Source organism: Pyrus communis, chromosome 10, assembly GCF_041283825.1.
Source record: "Pyrus communis isolate YQ-2024b chromosome 10, ASM4128382v1, whole genome shotgun sequence".
Taxonomy (NCBI): domain Eukaryota; kingdom Viridiplantae; phylum Streptophyta; class Magnoliopsida; order Rosales; family Rosaceae; genus Pyrus; species Pyrus communis.
This window is the reverse complement of record NC_142574.1, coordinates 15,259,424-15,283,819: the sequence shown is the minus strand read 5'-3', so window position 1 is coordinate 15,283,819 and position 24,396 is coordinate 15,259,424. Positions and strand designations below refer to the sequence as shown.

Genomic DNA, 24,396 nt, shown 5'->3' with positions numbered 1-24,396 from the left:
AGGTCTAAACTTTTATCTTTTGTGAGTGAAAAAACCAACCTTACTTTTGTATCCCCTTTCAAATCCAATTTTAAAATGAAAATCGGATTAAGTTTTATTAAATTAAAAAAATTATAAATTAATAACGAAATTTAAATTATATGGATGATCCGATCCGCAATGACCATGAGTGGGAATTGTTTGCTCGTCTTTCTCCGAGGAAGAGGGGAAACATAATCAACTTGAATTCGGGGACAGCTGTTCGAAATCTTAGTGAAAGACTAGAATTGTTATCTCAGGTCGGTTTAAACATATATGTTATAGTATAATATAGATTCATTATACTTATACATGTAATGTACTTGCATATTCAAAAAAAATCTCGGATGTTTTAGACGCTTGACACTTGAGCCTTTAGTTTGTAATGCGTTCCATTGTTGGGTATGTCCAAAAAAAATACTGTAGGAGTTTTAGACTTTGTTATGTGTTGGACTTGCACCACAAGTAATTTAACCTTCAATCAAATAATTGTGCTAAAAGTGGAGTACTGGCTCATGATTGGTTCGTTCTAATGCCTTGCTTGTCAAGGACTTTCAATGCTTTTCTCAGTGTGATATTAATGGTAGCCGAGATGGGGCTGAATATAAACTGGTTATATTCAGGCACTCCACTTCCGCTCAAGAGAAAGACAAAGAAAGATAAAGCATTACAACAAATACAGAATAATTATTGATAATTGGTATTCAAAACTATAAAACAAACACATATATACACAAATAAAATTAAAATGACCAACAAGATAGTGATCGGGTTGGACCTGAGGCCATGGGGTTGGGGCCACACTGTTGCTTCCTTGTAAAGGGCTGCGCTCCTAGCAGGTTTATTCATAAAAATGAATCAATTGATTACAACAAAACTTTTGCACTTAACCTGCCTCTCCAATTCAACTTCATACAGATACAAAAAGAAAAACGGGAACGAGAGATCATGGATGAAGCTACTTTCACTGTGATCAACACTGAAATGTAAATTTCTACTATCCGTTTCTATGTTTCACTAACAACATGAAGCAGGTCCAGGCCAAAGAAATAAAAAAACAATTTAATGCAGGATCACAACGACTGGGATCAGGAGGTGTGCGCATTAAGAGAAGCATACACCGCACCTGAATTTCACCACACCATATATGGAAGTTATTGCTGCTGCTCGTCTTCAGGCATCTCCTCACCAAGACCCCGTTGCACTAATCTGTAATACAAAATAACCATAGTCGCCATGCATGCCCTACACAATGTGTAAAATAATTGCATTAGCAGACTGCAGCTTGTTTTATATGCTGTAGTTCAAACATTGCTATAGTGTGCTAACATTGTACGTTCTCGCAACTGGAATACTTATTTTCGATGATCCAACCATTTATACTTGCAAGAATATAATAAAGCATAAGCAAGGAAGCCGGATCCAGAACAGGAGTTCCAATTGACCCAAAAGCAACTTAACCTCCAATATCACGAGCAATCATGGCACTTATGATAATCTGACAAAGCAGGTTCAGATTACTTCTGTTTTCCAATTTTTATACCCGTATTTTCTATTTTCTTAGGCAACAAGAAGAATTAAGCAAACAAATATAGCAACGAAGAAAAATGGGGATGAACAGACGTTACATGATTGCTATAACAAGTAGGATTTTTCTTGGATCCATTCTTGATGATTTTTTATGTCGGGGACGACCTTCTGGGACATCATTTTCAATTGATCCATCTTTTCGCTGGGGTGCAGTCACTGGTAGAGTTGGCAACGCACTTGACCAGAATGGAAGCAATGCTCTAAGAAACTTATGTCGGAATGGGCCTACCATAAAATAAAATAAAAAACCCACAGGATATTAACTTTGCAGCATTAAAGTGTCAATTTCATTTAGCAAACACCCAGCAAGAGGAGACATAATATTAGTGAATGTAAACTATAACTTTCATCATCAAATTTCTAGTCTCTATTTTCCAATTTTGTAACTACGTCCTTCCATTTTTTTTCTTAAATTAGAAAACTGTGGTTCTTCCATCCACCAAAACTGTAATATGGTTATAGCCTATCAATTTGGCATGTGGTAAATTACCACAAAGTGACGATAATGCTTGTATTTTAGTATAGGGACAAATAGGCAAAAAATTGATACATGTATGTGGTAAGAAACTGGCATTGCATATGCTATGACTTCCACTAACATCATATAGTCAATTAAGGTGCCAAATCAACATATTAATAACCAAGTTATAACTATTGTTGATAAAAGAAGGGTCTAACTATACAATTGGATAAGGACCATGTACTTCTAGCATTCATGGACGAACAACATTGTTTCAACTAAAAAGGATTAAAATATATAAAAGACGGGTCCAATTATGCAATTGGAGAAAAAGGCAAATCGATACTTAGGCAGAACTAGAAGAAACAAAAGTGTCTTTTCGCCTAATAGAATTATAACAAAAACAGTTCTGATCAGAAATGGCATTGCTCATTAAAGCACGCCCTATACCGTAAATTTGATTAACAATGCCACAATAAAGAAAATAATATCATGACTTGAAAATCAACACACACACACACAAAACTTTCTACTTACCCCTTCGTGAATACTTTTTACGATTCCCATCTTCATCGTCTGCATAATATGAAATTTCAGAGTTCTGTCGCTCAACTTGCAATGCACCCTTTCGTGTTGTAGCACCAGGCTAGATTTCGTGCCCACACACAAAATGAAATCATGAGACAATAGAAAAACAGCATAAAAAAATATATCAAGTTGCACATACACGAGCACAAGTCAGTGTGAAATGACACATATAAAGAAGGTAGGGATTCTATCTCCACATGATAAATTCAGTAAATAACAGAAAATTTCCTCTTGCCCTTTACCGGACTTGTGCTTTGCACATAATTCCCTGCTGAACTAGGACTTCCTATCTCCACTATGTCTGCCACTGGATGTATAGAAGGTCCTGCTCCAGTTGTAGCCGCGAAATCAATTACGTTAGGTCCATCTTTTCCTGCGGATGAGCTAGCATTATCGTCCCTTCCTCCATTCAAAGATGCACTAACAAGTGGATCTGAGGAAAATGCAGGAGGAGGACTACGAGATTCTGTCGACAATGAAACTGGATGATTTCCAAACAAGTTCTTTTCCAAGCCAGTCTGCATGACATCAGAAAATTTGCTCACGTTTAACTACTACAAAGGACAAAAGCAAAGGAACAACTGCAACACTCATGCAAAATATGCCTCGAACTTAGCACAACAGCTTAATGAACACATACCAAGTGTACAGCCCTTCATGAAGTGAAGGGGAGCACCTTTCAATAGATATTTGGCCCATAAAAATACACATAAATTAGAATCAAGATGCAGTCATGTAGTTATGCTTTGCCTATGGCAGAATTCTATGGAATAAGGAGTATTTAATTCATCTATTGCAGAGTATTAACAATTCAATACACTTACAATTAATTGTATTGATATCATTCTTACAAGTTTTCCTCTTTATTCTGAACTCTACGGTTAATGTGGTATGTTAGTGCTACTCATTACTGAACGAACCACTTCCACCTCACCGAATTACACCTTTCTAACCTATTTACCAAGAAGCATCAAAATCAGTAGTGAGACATAGGATAATACATCTGCAACCATGTACTCAAACACTTCTATGTTAGGGGAGAGTGTCCTCTACATGTTCTATATTTTCAAACAAATCTGATACCTTCTAGTATTTGAAAGAGATCTAATAGCTAACTTAACTTCATAGTCTAGTATCAACCAAAATAACATTAAATCCAGAGCCAACCTGCTCAAAGCCTGTTTCTCTTCACATCATCTCTCTGATTAGATCAAGTTGACAAGGACTACATCACAATTTTAGCAGCATTACAGAGAAGACTAAAAGCTACCACTAACACTAAGACTCAGCGTTTTCGTATCATTATTACAGACTGGGGTCAATTTCCTTGTCTGGTTATGTTTATGGTTTGGGAGGGAGGTGACGGTGGGGTGGTGGGACAAGGGTAAGGGGAGAGAGAAAGAGAGAGAGAGAGAGGGCCTGGGTGGGAGGGTGTTACAGTGGTTAGTGACGTTGGAGAGCCAGAGGGTGGCTCTTAGTGGGGTGGTCGCAGAGATGTGTGGCGCTTGCTGGGTCTGCTTTTTGTTTATTTTTTAAATATTTTATTTCATTATCTTACTTTTTCATTCTTTTTTTTTTTACTTAAATTATTTTAAAATTTTGGATTCTTTAGATAATCCATGTGGCAAAAAATAATTGGCCGTATGGATCACCCTAACAGATTTTTTAACGGAATTTGACAGTAAGGAGTAAATTAACGAGTGGAACAATGGATAAGGGATGACATTGATGAGTTTGAAACATAAGGGACCAAACTAATGAGTTGGTAAAAGATAAAGACCATTTTTGATAAAAACCCTTACAGACTGGAATAAGGTTCTATTATGTGATGCAACAAACACCAAGTACGAAGCGATATAAAGAAACGGTAATCAAATTTCCATTAAATTACTAATTTTATGATAATCTCATTGTCAAGAACGAGCCTTGCCTGCATGATAGCTTCCTTCAACTTTGAGTGAAAGCAGGATGCCGAATCTTTCACATTCTTGGGAGGCCACATCTGCACCGACAGATAACCATGTCAAAAAGAATCACATTGATAAAAGCATCACATAAACTCTAAATACATACACTGAACAAATGTATTCTAATTTTAATAGAACAAGAAAATGCGACAAGAAGGAATCTTACCGGTGTGGAACATGTAGGACAAACATATCCCGCTGGTGCAGTATGCAAAGGGAAACTCTTGATATGTGAAACCAGGCAACTTGTATGTATTACATCTATATGAACAACAAGATAAATGTGTATTACATTGTGTAATGAGTTCAAAATTTTCTTTATCCTTTCAAGAACCAAATTTTGTTTTTCAATAGATATGTGGCAGTAACAATATCTGCAAATTCCTTACGCAAGCAACCCAGCCGAGTCGTTTGGGGGCCAGTCCCCTCATCCAGCTCAACATGACAGAGGCAGCATTTCGGAGGCCAATCATACTCTCCATCTATTACCCATTCTGAGTAAGTACGAATCTACATAGAAATGAGAAGACAAACACAGATCAGGCCTAAAAGGGCGTTAGAACATTCCTAGTATATATTATAATTTTCTAAAAGTATTAGATACAAAGGGGTTGTTTGGTATCCTTTTAGGATCCAATTTTTAGTTTTTGAAACTAATGAGTATTAAGTAATTTAGCTACATTCATCATTTTTCAAAACAAGACATTGGTATTAAGAAGGATACAAAATAGTCTAATACAACTGCCAACAACCTCCCATAGCACTTGAGCGAAGGTCAAGCGTCTGTTATGTCATATCTATGCCTACCGCACCAACCTAAATCTGACAGGATCTGAAGCACTTAAGGTGACCACAAAAAGGTCAAATTAAGTCATACTCATATTCAATTACAAGTTGCTTTTATTCTATTAACCAAACCCTTACACCTGTCAATCATAGTATATCCATGTGTTATTTAATATTTGCATTTTATATGAATTTCTATTCCGCTCTCTCTTCATTACACACAGATAACCAATGTAGATCGTGTACGTACATATGCATAACCAAATTGAAGCCAAAACCCATTTATCTTCCCGATTATGGTGTGTCCAATTCAGCCATGCAACACGATTATGAAATGAGGAAAATACTTTCGCTGTGCTTTTAATTGAAGTAACAGAACAACCAAATCATGCAGCCTAACAATTACAATACAAAGTTGACCACATAACATACACCGAAAAAGGAAGAAAGAAATGCCTACCACGCATATTTGATGCTCGGGAGAACAGATGCATTCTCCGCAAACTGGAACCTTGTGCACGAAACAATACAGCTTAGTAGCCTGAAACACCAAAATCCCCAATCTCCATCAGCCTTGGAAATCAATCAACGAAAATAAATGAAATCCATAAGAAGGTATAGGAACTAGAATTTCAAGAATTGAATCGCAATCACGAACTTGAACAACAAATCTGAAATATCCCAATCTACAAGTCAAATGCGGATACCAAAACCAATTCACAATCTTATGGATCGCCTTCGTCTCAACATTAGGAATCCGATCCGATCTAAAAATTGAGCTACCAAATCACTCATTGCTCTGTGAACTGAATCGGTAAATGACACAGTAAAATTCTAGGATACCAGTGATCATGTGAGAGAGAGAGAGAGAGGTACCTTGCGGCATTTGCAAACCACCATTGCAGCACTGAGAGGAACCGAAGTCGCTAGGGTTTACAATTGGGGAAGATTTTACTTATCAGTCGGAGTCCATCGTTTCTTCTTTTGACGATTCTATCAAAACTCCCGCGTCAGATTTGCAAAATTTGTCTCTCAGGCAGAGCAGAGCTCACAGGCTCGCTGAACTCATAGGACCAGAGGTCCGTTCGCCTTAATTTGATAGATAACCAACCACCCAAAACAAAACAAAGGACTTGGCACCGCTCTGCTTTTAAAAATAAAAATAATAAAAAAAAACTAATGATTTTAAATTTTAACAATAATAACAAAATAAAAAATAAAGTGAATAATATAATTTTTCATTAAAGTAAACAGTACCGAAAACTTTTCGTTAAAATTCTCTTTTAAAAAAACATTTTGTCTTCGTTTTACCAAACACATTTGATGTTTGAGATTTTTTTAAAAATTGCTTTTTTTTAAATCATCATAATTCCAAATCAGCTAAAATCGAAAACTAACTTGGGTAAACTATGCCCTATTTTGCTTCGTATTGTAATTAATTATAATTTTGTTAGCTCATGCAATCAATTTTAAAAACTTGGCTCAATATAAGAATAATTGTCAATAAAACTACAAATATGCAGTGTCACTATAACAATTTAAAGTGAAGTGAAATTTTTTTTTAGCACTTGCGGTCCAATGATTTATTTTTTAGAGTTGTCACATTTTGAACTTATTGATATGTATAAGCTCGTTAATATGGACAACTTCTTCAAGTCAAAAGATTTCTAGCTTTTCAAGCATATAATTTGTAGCTTCTCTTCTTGGCATGAACCGTTAGGTATAGACATTTATGCACTAGTTATAGGCTAGCTGTCTTCACCCTTGGATATTGACATGTTTAACTGTTGATATAGTACTTCGTCATCCATATAAATTTAATTAAGGCGAACTAATGAAAAATAATTTATACTCTTATGGTCATGTGCGAGTTTGGTCATCAACTTGGTGGTTCACTAAAGTACCAAAAGTAGGCAAGTTGAGTTTATTGAATTTATCTACTATGAAATTTTGTTTTCATATCATAAAGTGCTCGAGAACCATGATCGCCTTCTTTGTATAGTCTACATAAAGTGTTGGGAAGTCATGATCACCTCTGTTTTGCGGAAGTCAGTGAAAAACTCGCCTAAGCTTCGTTGGGCCACACCTGGGTGGTTGAAGCGCGCTTAAGGCATTCATTGGGCGTCCTTTTTTTCTTTTTGAGTTGCCTAGATCTGAAATTTTCTAATTCCAGGCTATCTTTCTTCCCAGCGAAGAAGATGAAGAAATCACGAGGCTTTTTTTTTTTTCTCTCTTTAAAGTTTAAAATGACTCCACTTTGCTGACAATTATTACCATACTATCTTCTCTTATGTTCATTTTTTTATATCTTAATTTTTGGGAATTTTTATTAGCACTTCAAAAATCTCGTTCTACACTCCTCACGTATGTATTTTTCTCTCTAATTATATAAAATTTGGAGTGTAAAATGAGATTTTTGGACTGTTAATAACAATTCCATATTTTTTTTCTCACATACAAGATAGATAAGCATCTTTTAGTTTTTGTTTTTAATATTTTTTTTGAAGTTAAAGAAGCATCATATAAGTGACATATCATTTAATTTACAAATTTTGTCTAAAATTTTGGTCTCCTTAATATTATCATGTGCTTTCAGTTAAAAAGTAACTTCGTCCTCATGGCACGTAAAGGTTTCGAGTCTAGGGTTTTGTGGGTGGTGGCTGCTACGAACTAGTGTGTGGCAACGGTCCGTTCTTCTTTCAGTGACAGGATGGATCATTTTCTTCGGTTATTCAACTCAGGATAGCAGTTGTCAAAGTCTGAGAATCTGGAGGTGGTGATCAGTGACACGACAACTGAGAGGCTTAGGGTTTCAAAATACTTCTTGGTTGGTAAGGTTCTCACCCACAAGTATTTAAGGCTTAATATTGTTATGGGGGTAATTAAAGATCTATGGCATCCCAAGGCGAGTGCGGAGGCCACGGCGATTGGTGATAATCGCATCCTCTTTAGCTTTAATTTCGAAGAGGAAGTTCCAATTGTGCTAAAGGGTAGCCCGTGGTTCTTCGGTAAATCCTTGCTATTATTAGCAGAAGTCAATAAATTCTAGGTTCTAGTTGATGTTCCACTAAGGGTGGGCACGGGCCAGGCCGAGTCCAAATTTCGAAAACTGGACTGGACCCGTTTTAAAATGAAACGAGGCGGGCCGGGCCGGGTATAGCAATTTTGATTTTTGGAACCGAACCTAACCTGGACCGTTTCAAACAGGCCGTTCGAGTCGGGTCCACGATTCCAATTAATTTTTTTTTTTTCTAGACATTCAGCACATAAGCAAAATCCTTTTTGTAAAACCTTGTCGAGCACAGCAACAACAATAACTCGAAGGGTTGGAATTGCAATAATACCCTAATTAAGTTTTCAAATACAAACAAATCACAAACGCACCTCACCTGACTTACAAAGAGAATCAAATGAGTCAACTAAAACAAGACTGGACTTTTCAAGCAATACTCAAAGGGTTGGAATTGCAATAATATCCTAGTTTTGGAAATGCAACAAATAGGTTTCTGTAGAATTACACAAATTGGAAAGAGCTTCAGCAACCTAACAAGAAAATTAGTGAATAAAAGCCCTTACAAAACTTATAGAGCATTGTTGTAATCCATCTGTCATTCTTAATCAAATATTCGAATGCAGGTTCACTTCTCTAGTAGACAACCTGAGGTAACACAGAGGAACCACCAGTAAATTCGTTTACATATGCCTAAGTTGTAGCTCATGTATCATTAAAAATCAATACTAGATTCAAATCATTAAAATCCACGCCCATAGTCTAAATTAACTTTGTTTCAATTCCCAAAAAAAATCAAATGACCATAAATACCTTCAACTGCTCAGCACTCTCGAAGTCTCTAATCTCTATCACTTTAGAGTAAAGGGGAAAACCATAGCTCCTGACTTTGATAACATAAACAACGCAAGGACCATGTAAATCAAAGATCCAAGAAAGACACCTAAGAAATCAAAATATGAGTTAGGGTTAGACATGACAATTTGTTTCCAAGTCCTGACACAGTGACACTCATTGTTTAAATAGAACATTACCCTAGGATCTCAATCAAACTGGCCGAGCTCCTCTAGGCCCGGAATTCGGAAGTCCTACAAAGAAAATAGCTTAGATCAAGATGAAACCATTACCCAAAATAAAGTTGAATACAAACCCATTAGCCAACAAATATATAACTAATAAATTATAAATAAATGAACAATCTGATCAAAACCCATTGGATATATAGAAGCACACAGACAACCACAAACCCAGATGAATGAACAATCTGATCAAAACCCAGATGAATAAATGAACAATATGATCAAAACCTAGATGAAATTGATGAATAAATGAACAATCTAATCAAAGCCATGTAATTTATAAATTATAAATAAATGAACAATCTGATAAAAACCCAGATGAATGAACAATTTGATCAAAACCACATTGTTTCACAGATAAATGAATAATCTGATCAAAATCCAGATGAAATGAGCAGGAGAAATTACCAATTCTACCTGAGACAAAGTTGATACAGCTCCGAAAGGAATATGAAAGTTGGACTGACGGAGGAGATGACTAACGGAGAGTGACGGCTCGCGATGTCGAAGTGGTGGAGGAGATGACTGAAGGAAAGTGATGGAGGGAAGGGGACGACGCACGCTTGACGACGAGAGAGAATTAAGTTTAAGGTCTAGTCTCCAGTGACACAGTCGAGGGCTCAAGACGAGAGACACTAAAAGAGAACCTAAGGTAAAACTAACAATTCAGATTAGATGGTAGATTACTCTTCAATCTCGTCCGTCCATTGCATTTACAAACGGGCTGGTCCGGGTACCCATTTTTCTATATTTTAAGAACCGGCCCAGACCTAAAATTTCAAAGCCCTGCCCCGCACCGCCCCGCCCCATTTCTCTTTTTAAAAATTAGGAATTGGCCCGTACTTGTCTCAAACTTTGATTACCTGCCTCAACCCGCGTTTCCTATACATGTGTGCCCACCCTATGTTCCACTGCGGGAAAAGTGCTTTTGGGTCCGCATTCATGGCCTCCCTTTGGCGTTCATGTCGAGAGAGATGGGGAAGGTTATTGGAACAACCTTGGGTCGGTGTGTGGAGGTCGATTGCAATAATGATTTCTGTTTTGGTGAATATATGTGCATTAGGGTTGCCATTGATGTATTCAAACCTCTCCAACGGGGTGTGTAATTAAGGTTGACATCATCAGATAGAGGATAGCTTTATTGGAGTTCTGGTGCAATACGAGCGTCTCCCGTCGTACTATTTCCTATAAGGGTTTCTTGATCATAAATGCAGTCAATGCCATCTCTTTAAAGGTGGAAAAGGTGGATGATTCATGTGTGTTGTATGGCAAATAGTTGCAAGCAGGTAATCCCATGCTAGGATCGGTGCATGGTAAGACTGTGGGCTCGAGCATTAATGGCGAATGGAGGATGGAGGCATGAGTTTTTCCCTGAGGGTGGGTCACGACGCTAACACCGATGTGGTTGAGGGGGACGGAGATCGTTCAGGGTAGGTAGTGGTTGGTAGACAACTCTAGGGGCGGGTTCGAATGTTTTAGAAGATGGTGGTGTAGGGTTGGGATAAGATAGTAAGGGTAGGGTGCAGCCTATAGAGGCTGACACATCGCTGTTACTTAGGGGCTTATTTTCTATCAATAACAGCCCACATTTTAGCTTGAGGATGACGGAGGTAGTCAGGGGTGCAAGGATGTCGAGGAGGTTAAGTGGTAGAGGGCGTCTGGTAGGCAGGGAAGTGGTGCTATTAACCTGAGTTTGCCTATTAACTTAGTGTTAGGTGATTCCTTGGCAATGGGTGTAAAGTAATCGTGAGAGGTAGACTCATTTGCTAAAACTATGGAGTCGTTATTTGTGAAAAAAATTTGTTCTAGTCCATCGATGTTATGGTCATTGCTTAAGACCTTGGGGCAACAAGGCTCTTTGTTGTGGGTTTGTATGGGGGACTTCAATGAAATTCTTAGCGTTGAGGAATAGTTGGGTGGCAATCAACGTTAAGAAAGTCAGATGGATGAGTTTCGGGAGGAGATTCATACATGTTAGTTGGTTGACCTGGGCTTTATGGGGACCAAGTACATTTGGATGTATAATAGGGAGGATAAATTTAGGAGTAGACTGGACCAAGGTTTTGCATCTCAACCGTGGCTTAACCTGTTTCCATTGACAAGGGTGTGCCATCTAAATCCTTCTAAATCGGATCATCTTTCTATTATAGTGGAGATTAGTAGTTCTTTGGATTAGTCTAATATGAGGATGTGTAAGAGGTTTCGTTTTGAGGAGATGTGGCTTCGGGATGATAGTTATGAGGAGACTATTAGTTCGGCATAGAGCAAGTCGATGGTGGGTTTTCCTCTTTTCCAAGTGTGTGAAATTTTTTTTTTTACTTGGTGTGCTTTGCTTACATGGCAGAAAGAAGTGTTTAGGTCCACAAAGGCTGAGATTGCGAAGGTTAGAGATAAGTTAAGTGTGTTGTTTGAACATCCTCCTTCAGCTGAGGTTCATGCAGCAAGGGGTGAACTGATGGGGCAGCTAGATTCACTTCTTGGAAGAGAGAAGACTTATTATCTGACAACGGTTGCAAGTACAGTGGTTATAGGATGGGGACAGGAATACGAAGTTTTTTCATTTACGTGCGTCAAACCGTAAAGGGAAAAATCAAATTAACGGATTGAGGGATGTGAATGATGTTTGGCAGGATTCGAGGGTTGGCATTGAAGATACAGTCATGGAGTATTTTTTCAGAATATTTTGCATTCTTGGGGGGTTCTAGACCTTGCGGTGGATGAGGTTTTGGGAGTATGCTTACGATGTGTTACTATGGAAATGAATGAGGAACTGTTGGGGCCTTACTTAGAGGATGAGATTTGGTTTGCCCTATTCCAGATGCACCCATCCAAAGCTTCAAGACCGGATGGTATGTCCCCTTTATTTTTTTCAGAAATTTTGGCATGTTGTGAGGCTTGATATGGTGAATGTTGTTCGGTCTTTTCTCACATCTAGAAGATTGCTACACGAGGTGTGTTTCACTCATGTCGTTCTCATTCCCAAGGTGAATCAGCCGTAGGAGATGTCACAGTTGCGTTCAATAAGTTTATGCAATGTCATTTATAAGATCGGAGCAAAAGTGATTGCAAACCGATTGAAGAACTTTTTGAATTTAATAATTTCCCCGCACCAGAATGCATTCATCCCAGGGCATTTGATTTCTGATAATACTTTGGTGGTGTCAGAAATTGGTCATTACCTACATAACAAATGATGGGGCCGGGAGGGTTCTTTGGCTCTCAAGTTGGATCTTAGTAAGGCCTATGATAGGGTGGAATGGAATTTTTTGGAAACTATGGTGTTGAAATTAGGGTTTGATAGCAAATGGGTGTCGATGGTAATGATGTGTGTGAAATTGATGTCGTATTCCTTTTTGGTCAATGAGGAAGCTTGCGAGTACGTGCAGCCGTCCTGTGGTCTCCGTTAGGGGGATCCATTGTCGCCTTGTTTATTCCTTCTTTGTATCGAGGGTTTGTCGGCACTTATTACGCATAGAACATATGAGAGTCCTTAGTGGGATTCGGATTTGTGAGGCTGCGCCAAGTATCCATCATTTATTGTTTACTGATGATAGCTTCTTGTTCTGTAAAGCTAATTTGGATGAATGTGCTGAGGTCCAACATATTTTGGATGTTTTCTCTCAGGCGTCAGGGCAAGAAATAAACTTGGGGAAAAGTAGTATAGCATTCAATGCTAATGTGGGGGGCCGTGAGCAGCAAAGGCTTGCAAATTTTATGGGGGTCCAATTGGTGGAATGACATGAACATTATTTGGGCATGTCCACGTTTGTGGGGAAGAATAAATGCCAAACTTTTGCTTATATCAAAGAACGGGTTCATAAAAGGTTGAGTGGGTGGAAAGGGAAATGTTTAAGTGGAGCGAGACGTGAATTGCTTGTGAAAATGGTGGTTCAGGTGTTGCCTTCATATGCTATGAATTGCTTTTTGCTTCCAAAGACTTTTTGTGATGAGTTACATCAGTTAATGGCTAGGTTTTGGTGGGGTAGCAACCCGGACTCGAGGAAGATCCATTGGAAATCATGGGATAAGTTGTGCACTGCTAAACCTGAAGGTGGTATGGGGTTCCAGAATCTTTATGCTTTTAATTTGGTGGTTCGAGCAAAACAAGGTTGGCGAATTGTCCAACATCCTGACTCCTTGATGGCGAAGTTGTTGAAAGCTAAGCATTTTCCTAATAGTTCCTTTTAGGATGCCCCGATGTCTTCTTCTTCTTCCTATTGTTGGTCTAGCATCCTTAAAGCTAGAGTGGTGTTAGAGAAGGGTTCGAGATGGTTGATTGGGGATGAGGCTTCGGTGTGGGGTTGGAAGGATAGGTAGTTGCCGCGTCCATCGACCTTTTGTCCCATATTAATGCCGCCTCATTCTGGGTAAGATATGAGGATTTGTGAGCTCATAGATGTGGATAAGAAAGAGTGGAATGACTCTATGTTGTTCGATTTTTTTGAGGAGGAGGACATGAAGTATATCCGTGTGTTGCCCATTAGTTATCGGCTTCCGCCAGATAAACTAATCTAGCATTATAATGATCGGGGTTTTTTCACTGTTAAGAGTACATATTGGGTTGCATGGGATCATATCAACCCACCGACATTAAGTGCATCTTCTTTTGCGTCAGAAGGTAGTCCATTCACTCCTTTATGGAAGGCTATATAGAAGGCCAAAGTCCTGCCAAAAGTGCAGAATATGGTGTGGAGAACTTGTCAGAATATCCTCCCGACGAAAGAGAATTTATCGAAGAAAGGAGTATCATTGGATTTGACATGTGTTTTCTGCAATGGAGCACCGGAGACGGTGGTACATGTTCTCAAAGAGTATCATTTTGCTAGAGCTACATGGTTTGCAACCCCATGCAGCTTTCTGGTTGATTTTGTCCCGTGTAGTTCGATCAAGGAGTGGTTTCTATAGTTATTACAGACTAAGAAATCTGCTTTTGATTTTATTTGTATGGTGGTTTGACATATTTGGTAGGCGAGGAATGATCGTATTTGGAATGGGAAGCAAGAGGTCCTGGTGCTGTGGCCCAAATAGTTGTGGCATGGCTGTAGGAATTCTAGGAGGTTGCAGACAGTGCACTCATGGTACAGCAGCAGACGTCATAGGTTAGGCAAGATGACGGCGGTGGTTCGGTGGCTGGAGGGGTGGCGGAGGATTGGGTGAGAGTGAATGTGGACGGAACTACAAAATTGCAGGATCAGGTGAGGGGGTTGGTGCAGTGATCCGTGACGCGCAGGGTTCTTTTATGGCTGCCACGGCATGCTTCCTTCCCAATGTTTCCTCGGCACTTCATGCTGAATTGATAGCGCTTAAGCATGGCGTGGAGTTGGCTCAACATCTTGGCTATCAAAAGGTTCAAGTCGAAAGTGATTATGCTCAAGCAATTTCCATTGTTAACTCGTGTGGATTGTGCTTCTGCTATGGACTTGCTGGTCGGAGATGTCTTACATAATGCAACTTTTTTTTACAGCTTCAAAGTTTATTTCTATTTCTAGGAATAATAATGGTGTTGCCCATTGTTTGGCAAAGGTAGTAGTGTCTAGTGGTACTTGCTTAGTTTGGATTGAGGAGCCTCCAATTGTTATTTTGGATCTCCTCATCCAAGGAACATGTAATGTTTCCAAGTTAATGATGTCGTTTTCTTCTTCCAAAAAAAAATATATATATATATATATATATATATATATTATCCTGTTTTGAAATGAGCAAAAAGATATCCCCTCATTTGAGGATTTGGATTCCATCAAGATCCTCTTTGCGAGGATCTTAGAGATCTTCACATTCTATCTGTTCATCGTATATCGTGCGATAAAAAATTATTTTAATTATTTTATTTAAAATTACCTAATAATTTCTGATTGTATAATAAAATCTTCACATCCTATCCATTCATCGTAAATCATGCAATCAAAAATCATTTTAATTATTTTATTTAAAATTATCTAATAATTTCTAGCTGCATAATGTACTGGAAGATCTGCGAGTATCCCCATCCCTGTTTGAATTTGAAAACCCCCGGATCAAAACCACCACCGCCGTTTTTCTGTACATTTTCAATTTCTCTCTCATCACTCCACTCTCCATCTCAACACTCTCAAAGTTCATAACCCAAAACTCATTCCTTCTCTCTCCATCACATCACTCCTACACCATCCGAACCATCGCGCCATGACAGCTGTGCCTCCGCCGGCGCCAGGCCGAGAGCTCTCCAACCCCCCCACCGACGGCATCTCCAACCTCCGCTTCTCCAACCACAGCGATCACCTGCTCGTCTCCTCTTGGGACAAGGTACGCCCTCGCCTCCTCCTACCTCTCGCCACTTTTCCTCTCTAATCCCTCTCTCCCTCTCTCTCTCATTCGCAGACCGTCCGATTGTACGACGCCAGCGCCAATGTGCTGCGTGGAGAGTTCATGCACGGCGGTCCCGTACTCGATTGCTGCTTCCACGACGATTCCTCTGGGTTCAGCGCCGGCGCCGACAACACCGTCAGGCGGTAATTAAAATCACAAACCTTAAATCCCTAATTTTTTCTGCTTGGTTGCTCGGAAATTGCTGTAAAAACCCATCTCTTAACTCTGATGCTTTGTGTATTCCTCTATGCCAATACCCCAGGTTCGTATTCAGCTCCAGTAAGGAAGACATCTTAGGAAGGCACGACGCGCCAGTGCGTTGCATCGAGTACTCTTATGCAGCAGGTATGTTCTTCAAACCATCAATTTTAACATTTGAAATTAGTTCCAATCAAAACTTGAAGAACTTTTCTGAAGAATTTTTTTCCCCAAATCGGTTGATTGATCAGATTTTGTAGCGTGCGTAGTTGTAATAATTGCTTTATTAGTATGAATGGAGTTTTGACGTTTAATGACTATAAACGACCTTAAATCATGATCTCTGCCGTAATTGGTATTTCGGGTAATCACATTTAATTATGTAAGTTTGAAAGCAAAAAAATTTGTTTCCTTATATTGTAAGACTCCGAGTTTGTAACCAATTCTCTTATGTGCAAATAATATCAGGGCAGTTGATCACTGGTAGTTGGGATAAAACAGTCAAGTGTTGGGACCCTAGAGGTGCAAGTGGACAGGAGCGAACTCTTGTTGGGTCATACCCACAACCCGAGCGTGTTTATTCTCTTTCACTTGTGGGAAACCGGTTAGTGGTTGCAACCGCCGGAAGACATGTCAATGTCTATGATTTGAGAAATATGTCCCAGCCTGAGCAACGGAGGGAGTCTTCGTTAAAGTACCAAACTCGATGTGTGCGTTGTTATCCTAATGGAACAGGTAACTTTAATAGCTTTTCTGTTTCAGGACACTACCTCACAAAAAATTTCTTTCTTGCACTTAGTACTTTGGGTATTGCGTTGCTTTGTGGCTAACCATCCCCACTGGTTTTCCTTGCTCACAGAAAAGGGCTTTTTCCGTTTTAGTGTACCTTTAAAAAAAATATGAGCTACGAAATATAAGTTGTTTGGGGAATGGAATTGATCAATGTTGTTGGTTGTTTCATGTTTGATTCTGTGATCACATTTTGCAGGTTATGCTCTTAGTTCTGTTGAAGGACGGGTTGCAATGGAATTTTTTGATCTTTCGGAGGCTAGTCAAACCAAAAAGTATGTATGCAGCTATCAGTGAGAAATTTTGCTTTACATTGACTGATATTTTCAGTTTCATTGCCTTGTATCTTTAGGAATCCTTTTAAGATGTACACATCTTTGATGCCACCACCACTAAATAAGTTATTGATATATGTATGATTCTCTCTTCATAACCAATGTACACTTGTAGATTTTTCGGTAGAATAACTGTGGCATTCCTCTATGGTCACTGATTTGTGGCTGGTCAACTGGTTTGGAGATAGGGCCCTCTCAAGGATACTATTCTTTGCAATGCAGGCATGCATAAATGTAATATCATGCAAACCGCATCTTCATTCTTAATTTATTAATGGTATTAACCTTTGTGCAGATATGCATTTAAGTGTCATAGAAAATCAGAGGCTGGAAGGGACATTGTGTACCCAGTAAATGCAATTGCATTCCACCCCATGTAAGTTACTATCCTCCGTTAAAGTTTTGCGTCCTAAACTCGTAAACTTTTTATGCGTTGATTTATTGATGTCATACAAAAGATAGATCATGTCTGGTTTCCTATTGAAAGCATCTTGTAGCTACAATAGTTACATCTGGGAATTACGTAGTAGTCAACTTCGTTCAAGGTTTATTCTCTGGTTGAATGGTTTGGAAAATAAGGATCAGAATTGGTCCTTGTTTATGTGATAGATTATGGCTTGGATTATACTTGATCTATGAGTCGGGATTTAGGTATTTAAAACCTAAATTAAGCCCGAGGGAGGCTTTAGTAGTTTCGGATTCACTTACCTCATGCTTTAATAAAGTTTATCAGAGGAGTTTGAGAATGAGATTCTTGTACATCATTGACTGTCATGTGGACAAGCTACTTTTCCCTCTCGGGACAGTGAAAACAGCAATAGTCTAGAAATTGGTACATACTTTCGCTTGATGAGAGTTGGGATCATACTGCTTATTGTATGAGTAGTGATGCTAGCAGTTTCTTTAGTCCATGTGCATTATCTTATTAGTCCTTTTATGCAATCCAATTGCAGCTATGGTACTTTCGCTACTGGAGGTTGCGATGGCTATGTGAACGTATGGGATGGGAACAACAAGAAGAGGCTGTATCAGGTAATTTTTTGCCTTAGGTGACACTGATATATAATTCTCCCATGGAGAAATTACATTTATAACAAATTTTCGATGTGCTTGTCTTTGCCAGTACTCCAAGTACCCAACAAGCATTGCGGCGCTTTCTTTTAGCAGAGATGGCCGCCTATTGGCTGTGGCATCAAGTTACACGTATGAAGAGGGGGATAAACCGTAAGCACATCTCTGTCTCTTGCTCCCTCTCCATCACTTAACTCATCTGTCCATCCATGTATGTGTCCATCTAATGTGTCATCTGTTCATCTTGCAGCCACGAGCCAGATGCCATCTTCATTCGAAGCGTAAATGAGATAGAGGTCAAGCCAAAGCCAAAAGCGTACCCTAATCCGCCAGCGTAAATGAAGTATTTTGCCTTTCGTATTAGTTACTCCGGATATGTTTGTTTAATTTGACGATGTAAGGTTCCAAAATATGTAAAGAGACCATGTGTACCAGTCTTCGGCCATCTTCCGAAACTTCTTCCGCTGTTAGAAACGATGATGCTTTGTAACGCACTTCTTATGATTTCATCTTACATAGAATGCCTCATTCCAATCGGTTTTTGAGTTCATTTTTATCACCTTCTGTTGATTTTCCTTCTGAAAATCCTTCAAGTTTATGTTTTTCTTGCTTAAAAGAAATAGAAATATGGTAACCAAATTCTTCCAAAATAACATAAAAATAAAGTCGTTACTCGAAAGTATCAGCATAAATACAAGGTGTATGATACCCTCAAGTAAACGATGAACGCAGTTTCTAAATAGTTTTGGTTCTACAAGCTGTTTGTTTCCCGGGAGACAACATTCCATAGGTTATTTGACATAAGTCTTTCCCGAAACTACCTGCATATACGGGATCAGAAGCATCACAAAATGGGTCGTCGTAATCGCTGTCTTAAGCCAGAACCCGGCTCCAATGCACTAGCTACGGAAGAGACGAGAGGGCTAGCTCAAATCCTTCCTTTGTATATTTCTTTGCAATCACCTAAATCCAGATGGAGCTGCTTGTGGACCACCAACTGCTCCTCTCCTCATAGCTCTCGATTGAGAAAGCATCTCGTCGTAATTCTGAGCAAAGAAATTCTCTTTCAGAACTTGCAAGACAAGCGCAGCAGAGAGATTAATGGAAAAAAATTGCAACGAAAAAAGTACCCGTTTCTCAAATGCTGCATCACGTGAATCTATTATCTTGTCTACAATTCCGTACTCTATGGCTTCTTGCGCTTGAAAATACTTGGGCCGCCGGACATCTTTAGATAGTTCTTCCTTGGACTTCCCTGTTCCTTTTGCAAGCAACTCAATGTAATACTCCGTGTTTGCATCCAATTCCTTGGCCTGATAGAAGTTTCAACAAAACATGAGTGAGAGGGGATGGAGAGAAAATGGAGAGCGGAGAACGAGTGACGAAGTACCTTAATCCACATGTCGATGACTGACCCACTTGACCTGCTGACCTTTGGTAAATATAATTTTGCTGCGAGATTCAATATAATAACAGTGATAAAAAAGTGCACAAAAATAGGGGTGCAAAAAATAACACCCTCTTTACAGCTTCCCGTATTGCACGAAAATGGTCAAAAGTATGCTAGATTTGAAGATGGAATCATACTGGAGGAATTTGGCTGTACAGCACGATAACCCTTTGCTCCAAGTGACAGAAGCAGTGCGGCTTGACCATATGCCATGCCACAATTCACAGTATACACATCTGATTTGACGTACTACATGCAGATAAATCAAAATTAGGTCAGACAGTTTGGTAGGAAAAGAAAATGCTAGGGCTTTTCAACTAATATTATTTCCCAATGAGATGACAGACTATATATTGGCATGGCACTGATTATTGCACATTTGCAAAAATATATCATCCTATGTAACGGACAAATATATCATCCTACATGGTGAAAATTACCATTGTACTTGTGTAACTTAACTGATTTCCATTTATAAATAGACATAAAGAGAAAACCTCCTAGAGTTGATAATAATACTTACACTCATCATGTCAGCTATCGCATATGCTTCGGTTTCAGATCCAACACTCTCCATCTTCTCATTCTAAAATGCACCATAAAATTAATACGGATAGGTAATACTTTGAATTAGTGAAAATGATGGGGGACACCTTTTGATGTTATATTGCACTCATAATTACTTCCAATACTAACCTGTGTCCCTGACGAATTTATGTACAAGTATATAGGCTTAGAAGGGTTATCATAATCCAACCACATAAACTGAGCGACAAGAAGCTCAGTTACTGCTGGTACAATCTACAGAAGTCAGATAAAAGTAAAATGCTGAGTCAGTACAAAATATAAAAATGGTTCGTGAAGAAAGAATCTTGTTGGCAAAAATATAATTAAAATACACACACACACACACACACACACATATATATATATATAAATCTCTTACTGGCATGCCCAAATAGCATATCCGAGCATCTAAAAGTAAGGAAGGCAGATCAGGAGGAGCAGTTCGGGGTCTTCCATTTCCTCTTGCACCTCCCCGATACATGCTCACACTCATACTGTATTGTGAAGGGCCCTTGCCATCCATGCCATCCATGCTATACATCCCTCCATGATTCAAGTAGTTGTTGGCAGATGAGATGCTTTGCTGTGAAAATTTTTTGGATAAGAACATGTCTAGTCAGTTGATATGCCATATTTAGTTTAGTTTAACTGAAATCCACTTAGCCCTTCTGTTAACATCGAGCTACTTAAAATTGGTTAAGAATCTAAGATGCATAGGGAGTGAACCTCTGTAACTTTTTCTGACTGACGTCTGGCAGGATTATCTTCTGTCATGAACATGTCCATTTGGGTAGGAGAAAGGCCATATAGATAATGGGGCACATTCTTAAAATTATCCATCACTGCAAATGAGAACAATGAAGAATGTAAGGAGGAAATTAGACTTTTTCATTCTGATTATAATCGGCATTCCAAGTTTCTTTGGAAATTAAAGCATCAGAAGACTCACGTTTCAAATGAGCATAAAAAGGATTAAATCAAATTGCAATATTGATGTATCAGAAGAATCCCTTCAGATGTTAAGATCCATGATAATGGCAAGCTTAAAAACCTTGATATTAATTGTTAAGGTACAAACTTTCCCCATCGAATACAAAACAGAACCCCCCCTCTTCTAGCATATGTAGGTATTGATTTTGTTTCCCTTGCAAACCCATTTTCAAGAGCAAGTTCAACCCATGAGTTCTAAACTTTGGTATCAGAGCATGAAAAGAGGGACTTAAGGTGCCAAGTCATTGAATACTGGTAAGTGAGGAAGATTACAAAAAGTGAAGAAGGCAAATATTAAATCAGTGTCAATACATACAGTAAGCTGACGAGGCAATCGGGCTTTGAAACCCATGTCCCACATTGAAAATATAGACCATTCCGACATAGGCAACGATTGCAAACCAGTTTTACACGAACAAGTTGTTAACATCAATGGTTACAAAACCTTTATCGACATAGCCCATAAATAATGCCGAAGTATAATAAGCATTGAACTTTTAGTAATTTTGGGTACACTCAACCACTACACATAGACGTAAACTAATCCAAATTATACAATCCTCAACTACGCGCTTCTCTTGACTTCTCCAACCAAACTATGGTAAGTCTCATTCTACTTTAGACATACCAATAGAGCACAACCACTCTAGTTCACCCAACAGTTCCTCTTCCTGTATATAATGATGCCTGATAGTAATATGGCAACATGAAATTGCCCTCAATTCTGTCTAAATTTACTACATTCAAACAAATAAAACCTATTGTCCCCTCAAATATCATGCGCTTAACAACTAAATATTCAAAGTTTCACCTTTCCCTATATTCACCTCTTTACGCAGCAACCCAATTGAAATTTGAAACCTACTAAACCCAAAACCAAAAAAAACAAAAAAAAAAAAAAAAAGAGGAAAGGAAACAAAACCCACATAGGAAATTTGATCCACCACAGAAATGAATCGCAAATTCCCACTTAAAACAAAATTGGAAGACATGGAGGGTAGTGAAAACTCACATCCATCTTTGAGAGTTTCCTGCCTAAACTGCTTGGGAACATGGTCCGAAGCTTTGGCATAAGCAGACTTGAAGCGTCTCTGAGCTTTCAATCTTCCGGAAGAGAGAGGTGGAGCAGCGACGACCTTGGTGCCGTGAAGGAAGGTGTTTGGGATCCCAGCATTAAAGACGCCTGCTTGTCTACCTTGGATGCTGTCTACGGCGGCTGACGGCGGAGCTGAGAGCGGAGAAAGCAGAGAAGTCGCCATGAATAAACAGAGAGGGGGACTTCTCGGAGCTGAGGACAGTGGAGTTCTGCAGTATGAATGTTAATTTTGGGAAGCACACAGGGCCAAGAGAAGTATGAGGTTTTGGTGCATACGTGTGAGATAGGAGATGCTCCAGAGTCCATAATCCATGGGCTCGCGGGTGTGGGTTGGGTCGGATCTATTTCTATTGATGGGCTTGAATGGATGGATACATACCGTGTGAGAGGGTCCTAATTGGCCCTCAAAGTACGTAATTGAGAGAGTGTTTATGGTATGTTCGATTGGAACTCCACTTCAATCTCTCTTTACCCCTTAAAACTCAAATTGTGTGACATTACCTCTTGAAATTCAAGTTTTGCATCACTTGAAAACGTTTTGTTAATTCCGTAAAAAAAAAAAAAAAAAATCCATCAAGTCTACTGATGTGGCATGACTAGGCTCACATATTGTTATTTTGATTGCCATGGTGTACAAAACAATATTTTGATATATTAAAATCATTTTCGACATGGCGTAGAAGGTCATGGTGCTTCGGTAGTGCATTAAGTGCTTGTTCAGATCTTCATCTCCCCTGAACGAGGTGAAATGTGGTAGGTTGAACTTCCACAGTGGCTCCATCTGCTCAATCTCGTTTGAAAATGGTGACCTGCTCACATTGGCCACATCTCTACGAAGGGCATCGTCGATAGTGTCAATGCACTGGAATCCGCGCAGCTGCTATGCTACGAGCCTTTGTACTTCCTTCTGGATTTGTGCCTGGTGGGGGCAGCGGAGCCTCCAACTACCCCCGATGTTGTCATGTTGGTCTATGTTACTCTTCGGCATGTTCTGCTCGTCTGTGTCGCGGCTGCAGTGCACGTGGTTCGCCCTGTGCTGCTCGCCGTTGCTCTTAGAGGGGGCTGCCATCGGAACTTGAGCTGGACTGCTCACGTGCTCTTCTCTGGCATCATGTGGTTGCCTATTCCGTTGCTCGTATGAGTATCTTCTTGAGAGCCTAGCCTCGTGTAGACAATTTTCCCAAAATGTCCTGAGTGCTCGTCGGAGTACAGACCCAACCTCAAATGCACACTGACTCATGAGTCGAGTCGAGAATGAACGCTTATCTGTGCATCTATGTAGGAGTAGATGTTTCCCCGAGGACCTAAACGAAAGTGCACACTACCCAAACTCACGGTTCGTGGCGGGCTGAGCTGCTCTTTGTCGGGACGTCACTAGAATGAGTCACGTTCTTCCGCTCTTGTCCTGCTTCGGGACACCTCGTCTGGGGTGCATTGTATCTCGATGCGTTTGAGGAGTTGGTTCACTAAGGTGGTTTGTTGCGTGAGGGCATTCGTTAAATTGGCAACCTACTAGGGCAGGTGGTGCTCGTCATTTGGATTGGAAGAGTCTGGAAAATGGGCTTTTCCATGTGTGGTGGAAGTATAGTGGATTGTAGGTACAAAGATTGAGCCCAAAGCGGACATTTCAAGTAACCCTGAATCAATCGCGGGACTAATGGTCTGAATCAGGATTGCTAGATGTGGCCTTGGAATAGACTGGGCCGTGGGCCGGGTAGTCGAAGTAGGTCGTGGGGCGCGTTGGACCAGCGCCCACTCGCCTTGGACCTGCACGACCATGGGCCTTCCTGGTTGTTAGGCTGCCACATCATAGTCTACTGGCTGGGTGGCTTGTGCTTGGGCTCATTAAGCTGTCTGGCTAACAGCAGCTGCCGCATTCTGGGCTCGGGTTTAGGCCTGTTATGCAATTAGGCCTTTTATTGCAATGGGCTGGGCCTCCTGCCCATGGGATTGGAAATGGACCTAGGCCTCCTGCCTAAGGTTTGGTTTGGTGCGGCGCTGTAAAGGCAGCGATGGTAAGAGTGATGTCGTGGCTACTGGGTCACAGTGGTGACGGT

General features: G+C 39.7%; 3 protein-coding genes across 3 annotated transcripts; 1 reads left to right on the top strand and 2 right to left on the bottom strand.

Moving 5' to 3' along the window:
• Window positions 1–828: 828 nt before the first annotated feature.
• On the bottom strand, window positions 829–6,535 carry LOC137729068 (uncharacterized). The gene is made up of 9 exons (XM_068467890.2): window positions 6,286–6,535; window positions 5,870–5,950; window positions 5,013–5,133; window positions 4,790–4,884; window positions 4,587–4,658; window positions 2,899–3,174; window positions 2,606–2,714; window positions 1,647–1,833; window positions 829–1,263 (listed from the first exon to the last, which is right to left on the bottom strand). The coding sequence occupies exons 1-9, from the start codon at window positions 6,307–6,309 to the stop codon at window positions 1,173–1,175; spliced, it is 1,056 nt and encodes a 351-aa protein (XP_068323991.2). The 5' UTR covers window positions 6,310–6,535; the 3' UTR covers window positions 829–1,172.
• Window positions 6,536–15,457: 8,922 nt separating this feature from the next.
• Window positions 15,458–18,772, top strand: LOC137728846 (mitotic checkpoint protein BUB3.2). Its single transcript, XM_068467625.2, has 9 exons — window positions 15,458–15,780; window positions 15,856–15,986; window positions 16,106–16,188; window positions 16,510–16,776; window positions 17,030–17,105; window positions 17,461–17,541; window positions 18,119–18,197; window positions 18,289–18,389; window positions 18,487–18,772. The coding sequence occupies exons 1-9, from the start codon at window positions 15,661–15,663 to the stop codon at window positions 18,572–18,574; spliced, it is 1,026 nt and encodes a 341-aa protein (XP_068323726.2). The 5' UTR covers window positions 15,458–15,660; the 3' UTR covers window positions 18,575–18,772.
• A 95-nt stretch (window positions 18,773–18,867) lies between these two features.
• On the bottom strand, window positions 18,868–22,606 carry LOC137728845 (ATP-dependent Clp protease proteolytic subunit-related protein 1, chloroplastic). The gene is made up of 9 exons (XM_068467624.2): window positions 22,256–22,606; window positions 20,980–21,095; window positions 20,633–20,836; window positions 20,383–20,487; window positions 20,210–20,272; window positions 19,824–19,935; window positions 19,627–19,688; window positions 19,367–19,549; window positions 18,868–19,282 (listed from the first exon to the last, which is right to left on the bottom strand). The coding sequence occupies exons 1-9, from the start codon at window positions 22,500–22,502 to the stop codon at window positions 19,196–19,198; spliced, it is 1,179 nt and encodes a 392-aa protein (XP_068323725.2). The 5' UTR covers window positions 22,503–22,606; the 3' UTR covers window positions 18,868–19,195.
• Between the last annotated feature and the right edge of the window lie 1,790 nt (window positions 22,607–24,396).

Coding starts and splice junctions, on each gene's coding strand:
- LOC137728845 (XM_068467624.2), bottom strand. CDS start 22,502: ATGGCGACTTCTCTGCTTTCTCCGCTCTCAGCTCCGCCGTCAGCCGCC. Junction 20,488..20,632: donor TATGCTATTTGGGCATGCCA/GTAAGAGATTTA, acceptor TGACTTCTGTAG/ATTGTACCAGCAGTAACTGA. Junction 19,283..19,366: donor ATGCAGCATTTGAGAAACGG/GTACTTTTTTCG, acceptor TTCTTTGCTCAG/AATTACGACGAGATGCTTTC.
- LOC137728846 (XM_068467625.2), top strand. CDS start 15,661: ATGACAGCTGTGCCTCCGCCGGCGCCAGGCCGAGAGCTCTCCAACCCC. Junction 16,189..16,509: donor CGAGTACTCTTATGCAGCAG/GTATGTTCTTCA, acceptor AAATAATATCAG/GGCAGTTGATCACTGGTAGT. Junction 16,777..17,029: donor TTGTTATCCTAATGGAACAG/GTAACTTTAATA, acceptor CACATTTTGCAG/GTTATGCTCTTAGTTCTGTT.
- LOC137729068 (XM_068467890.2), bottom strand. CDS start 6,309: ATGGTGGTTTGCAAATGCCGCAAG. Junction 4,659..4,789: donor GTCCTACATGTTCCACACCG/GTAAGATTCCTT, acceptor CTGTCGGTGCAG/ATGTGGCCTCCCAAGAATGT. Junction 3,175..4,586: donor TGAAGGAAGCTATCATGCAG/GCAAGGCTCGTT, acceptor GATGTCATGCAG/ACTGGCTTGGAAAAGAACTT.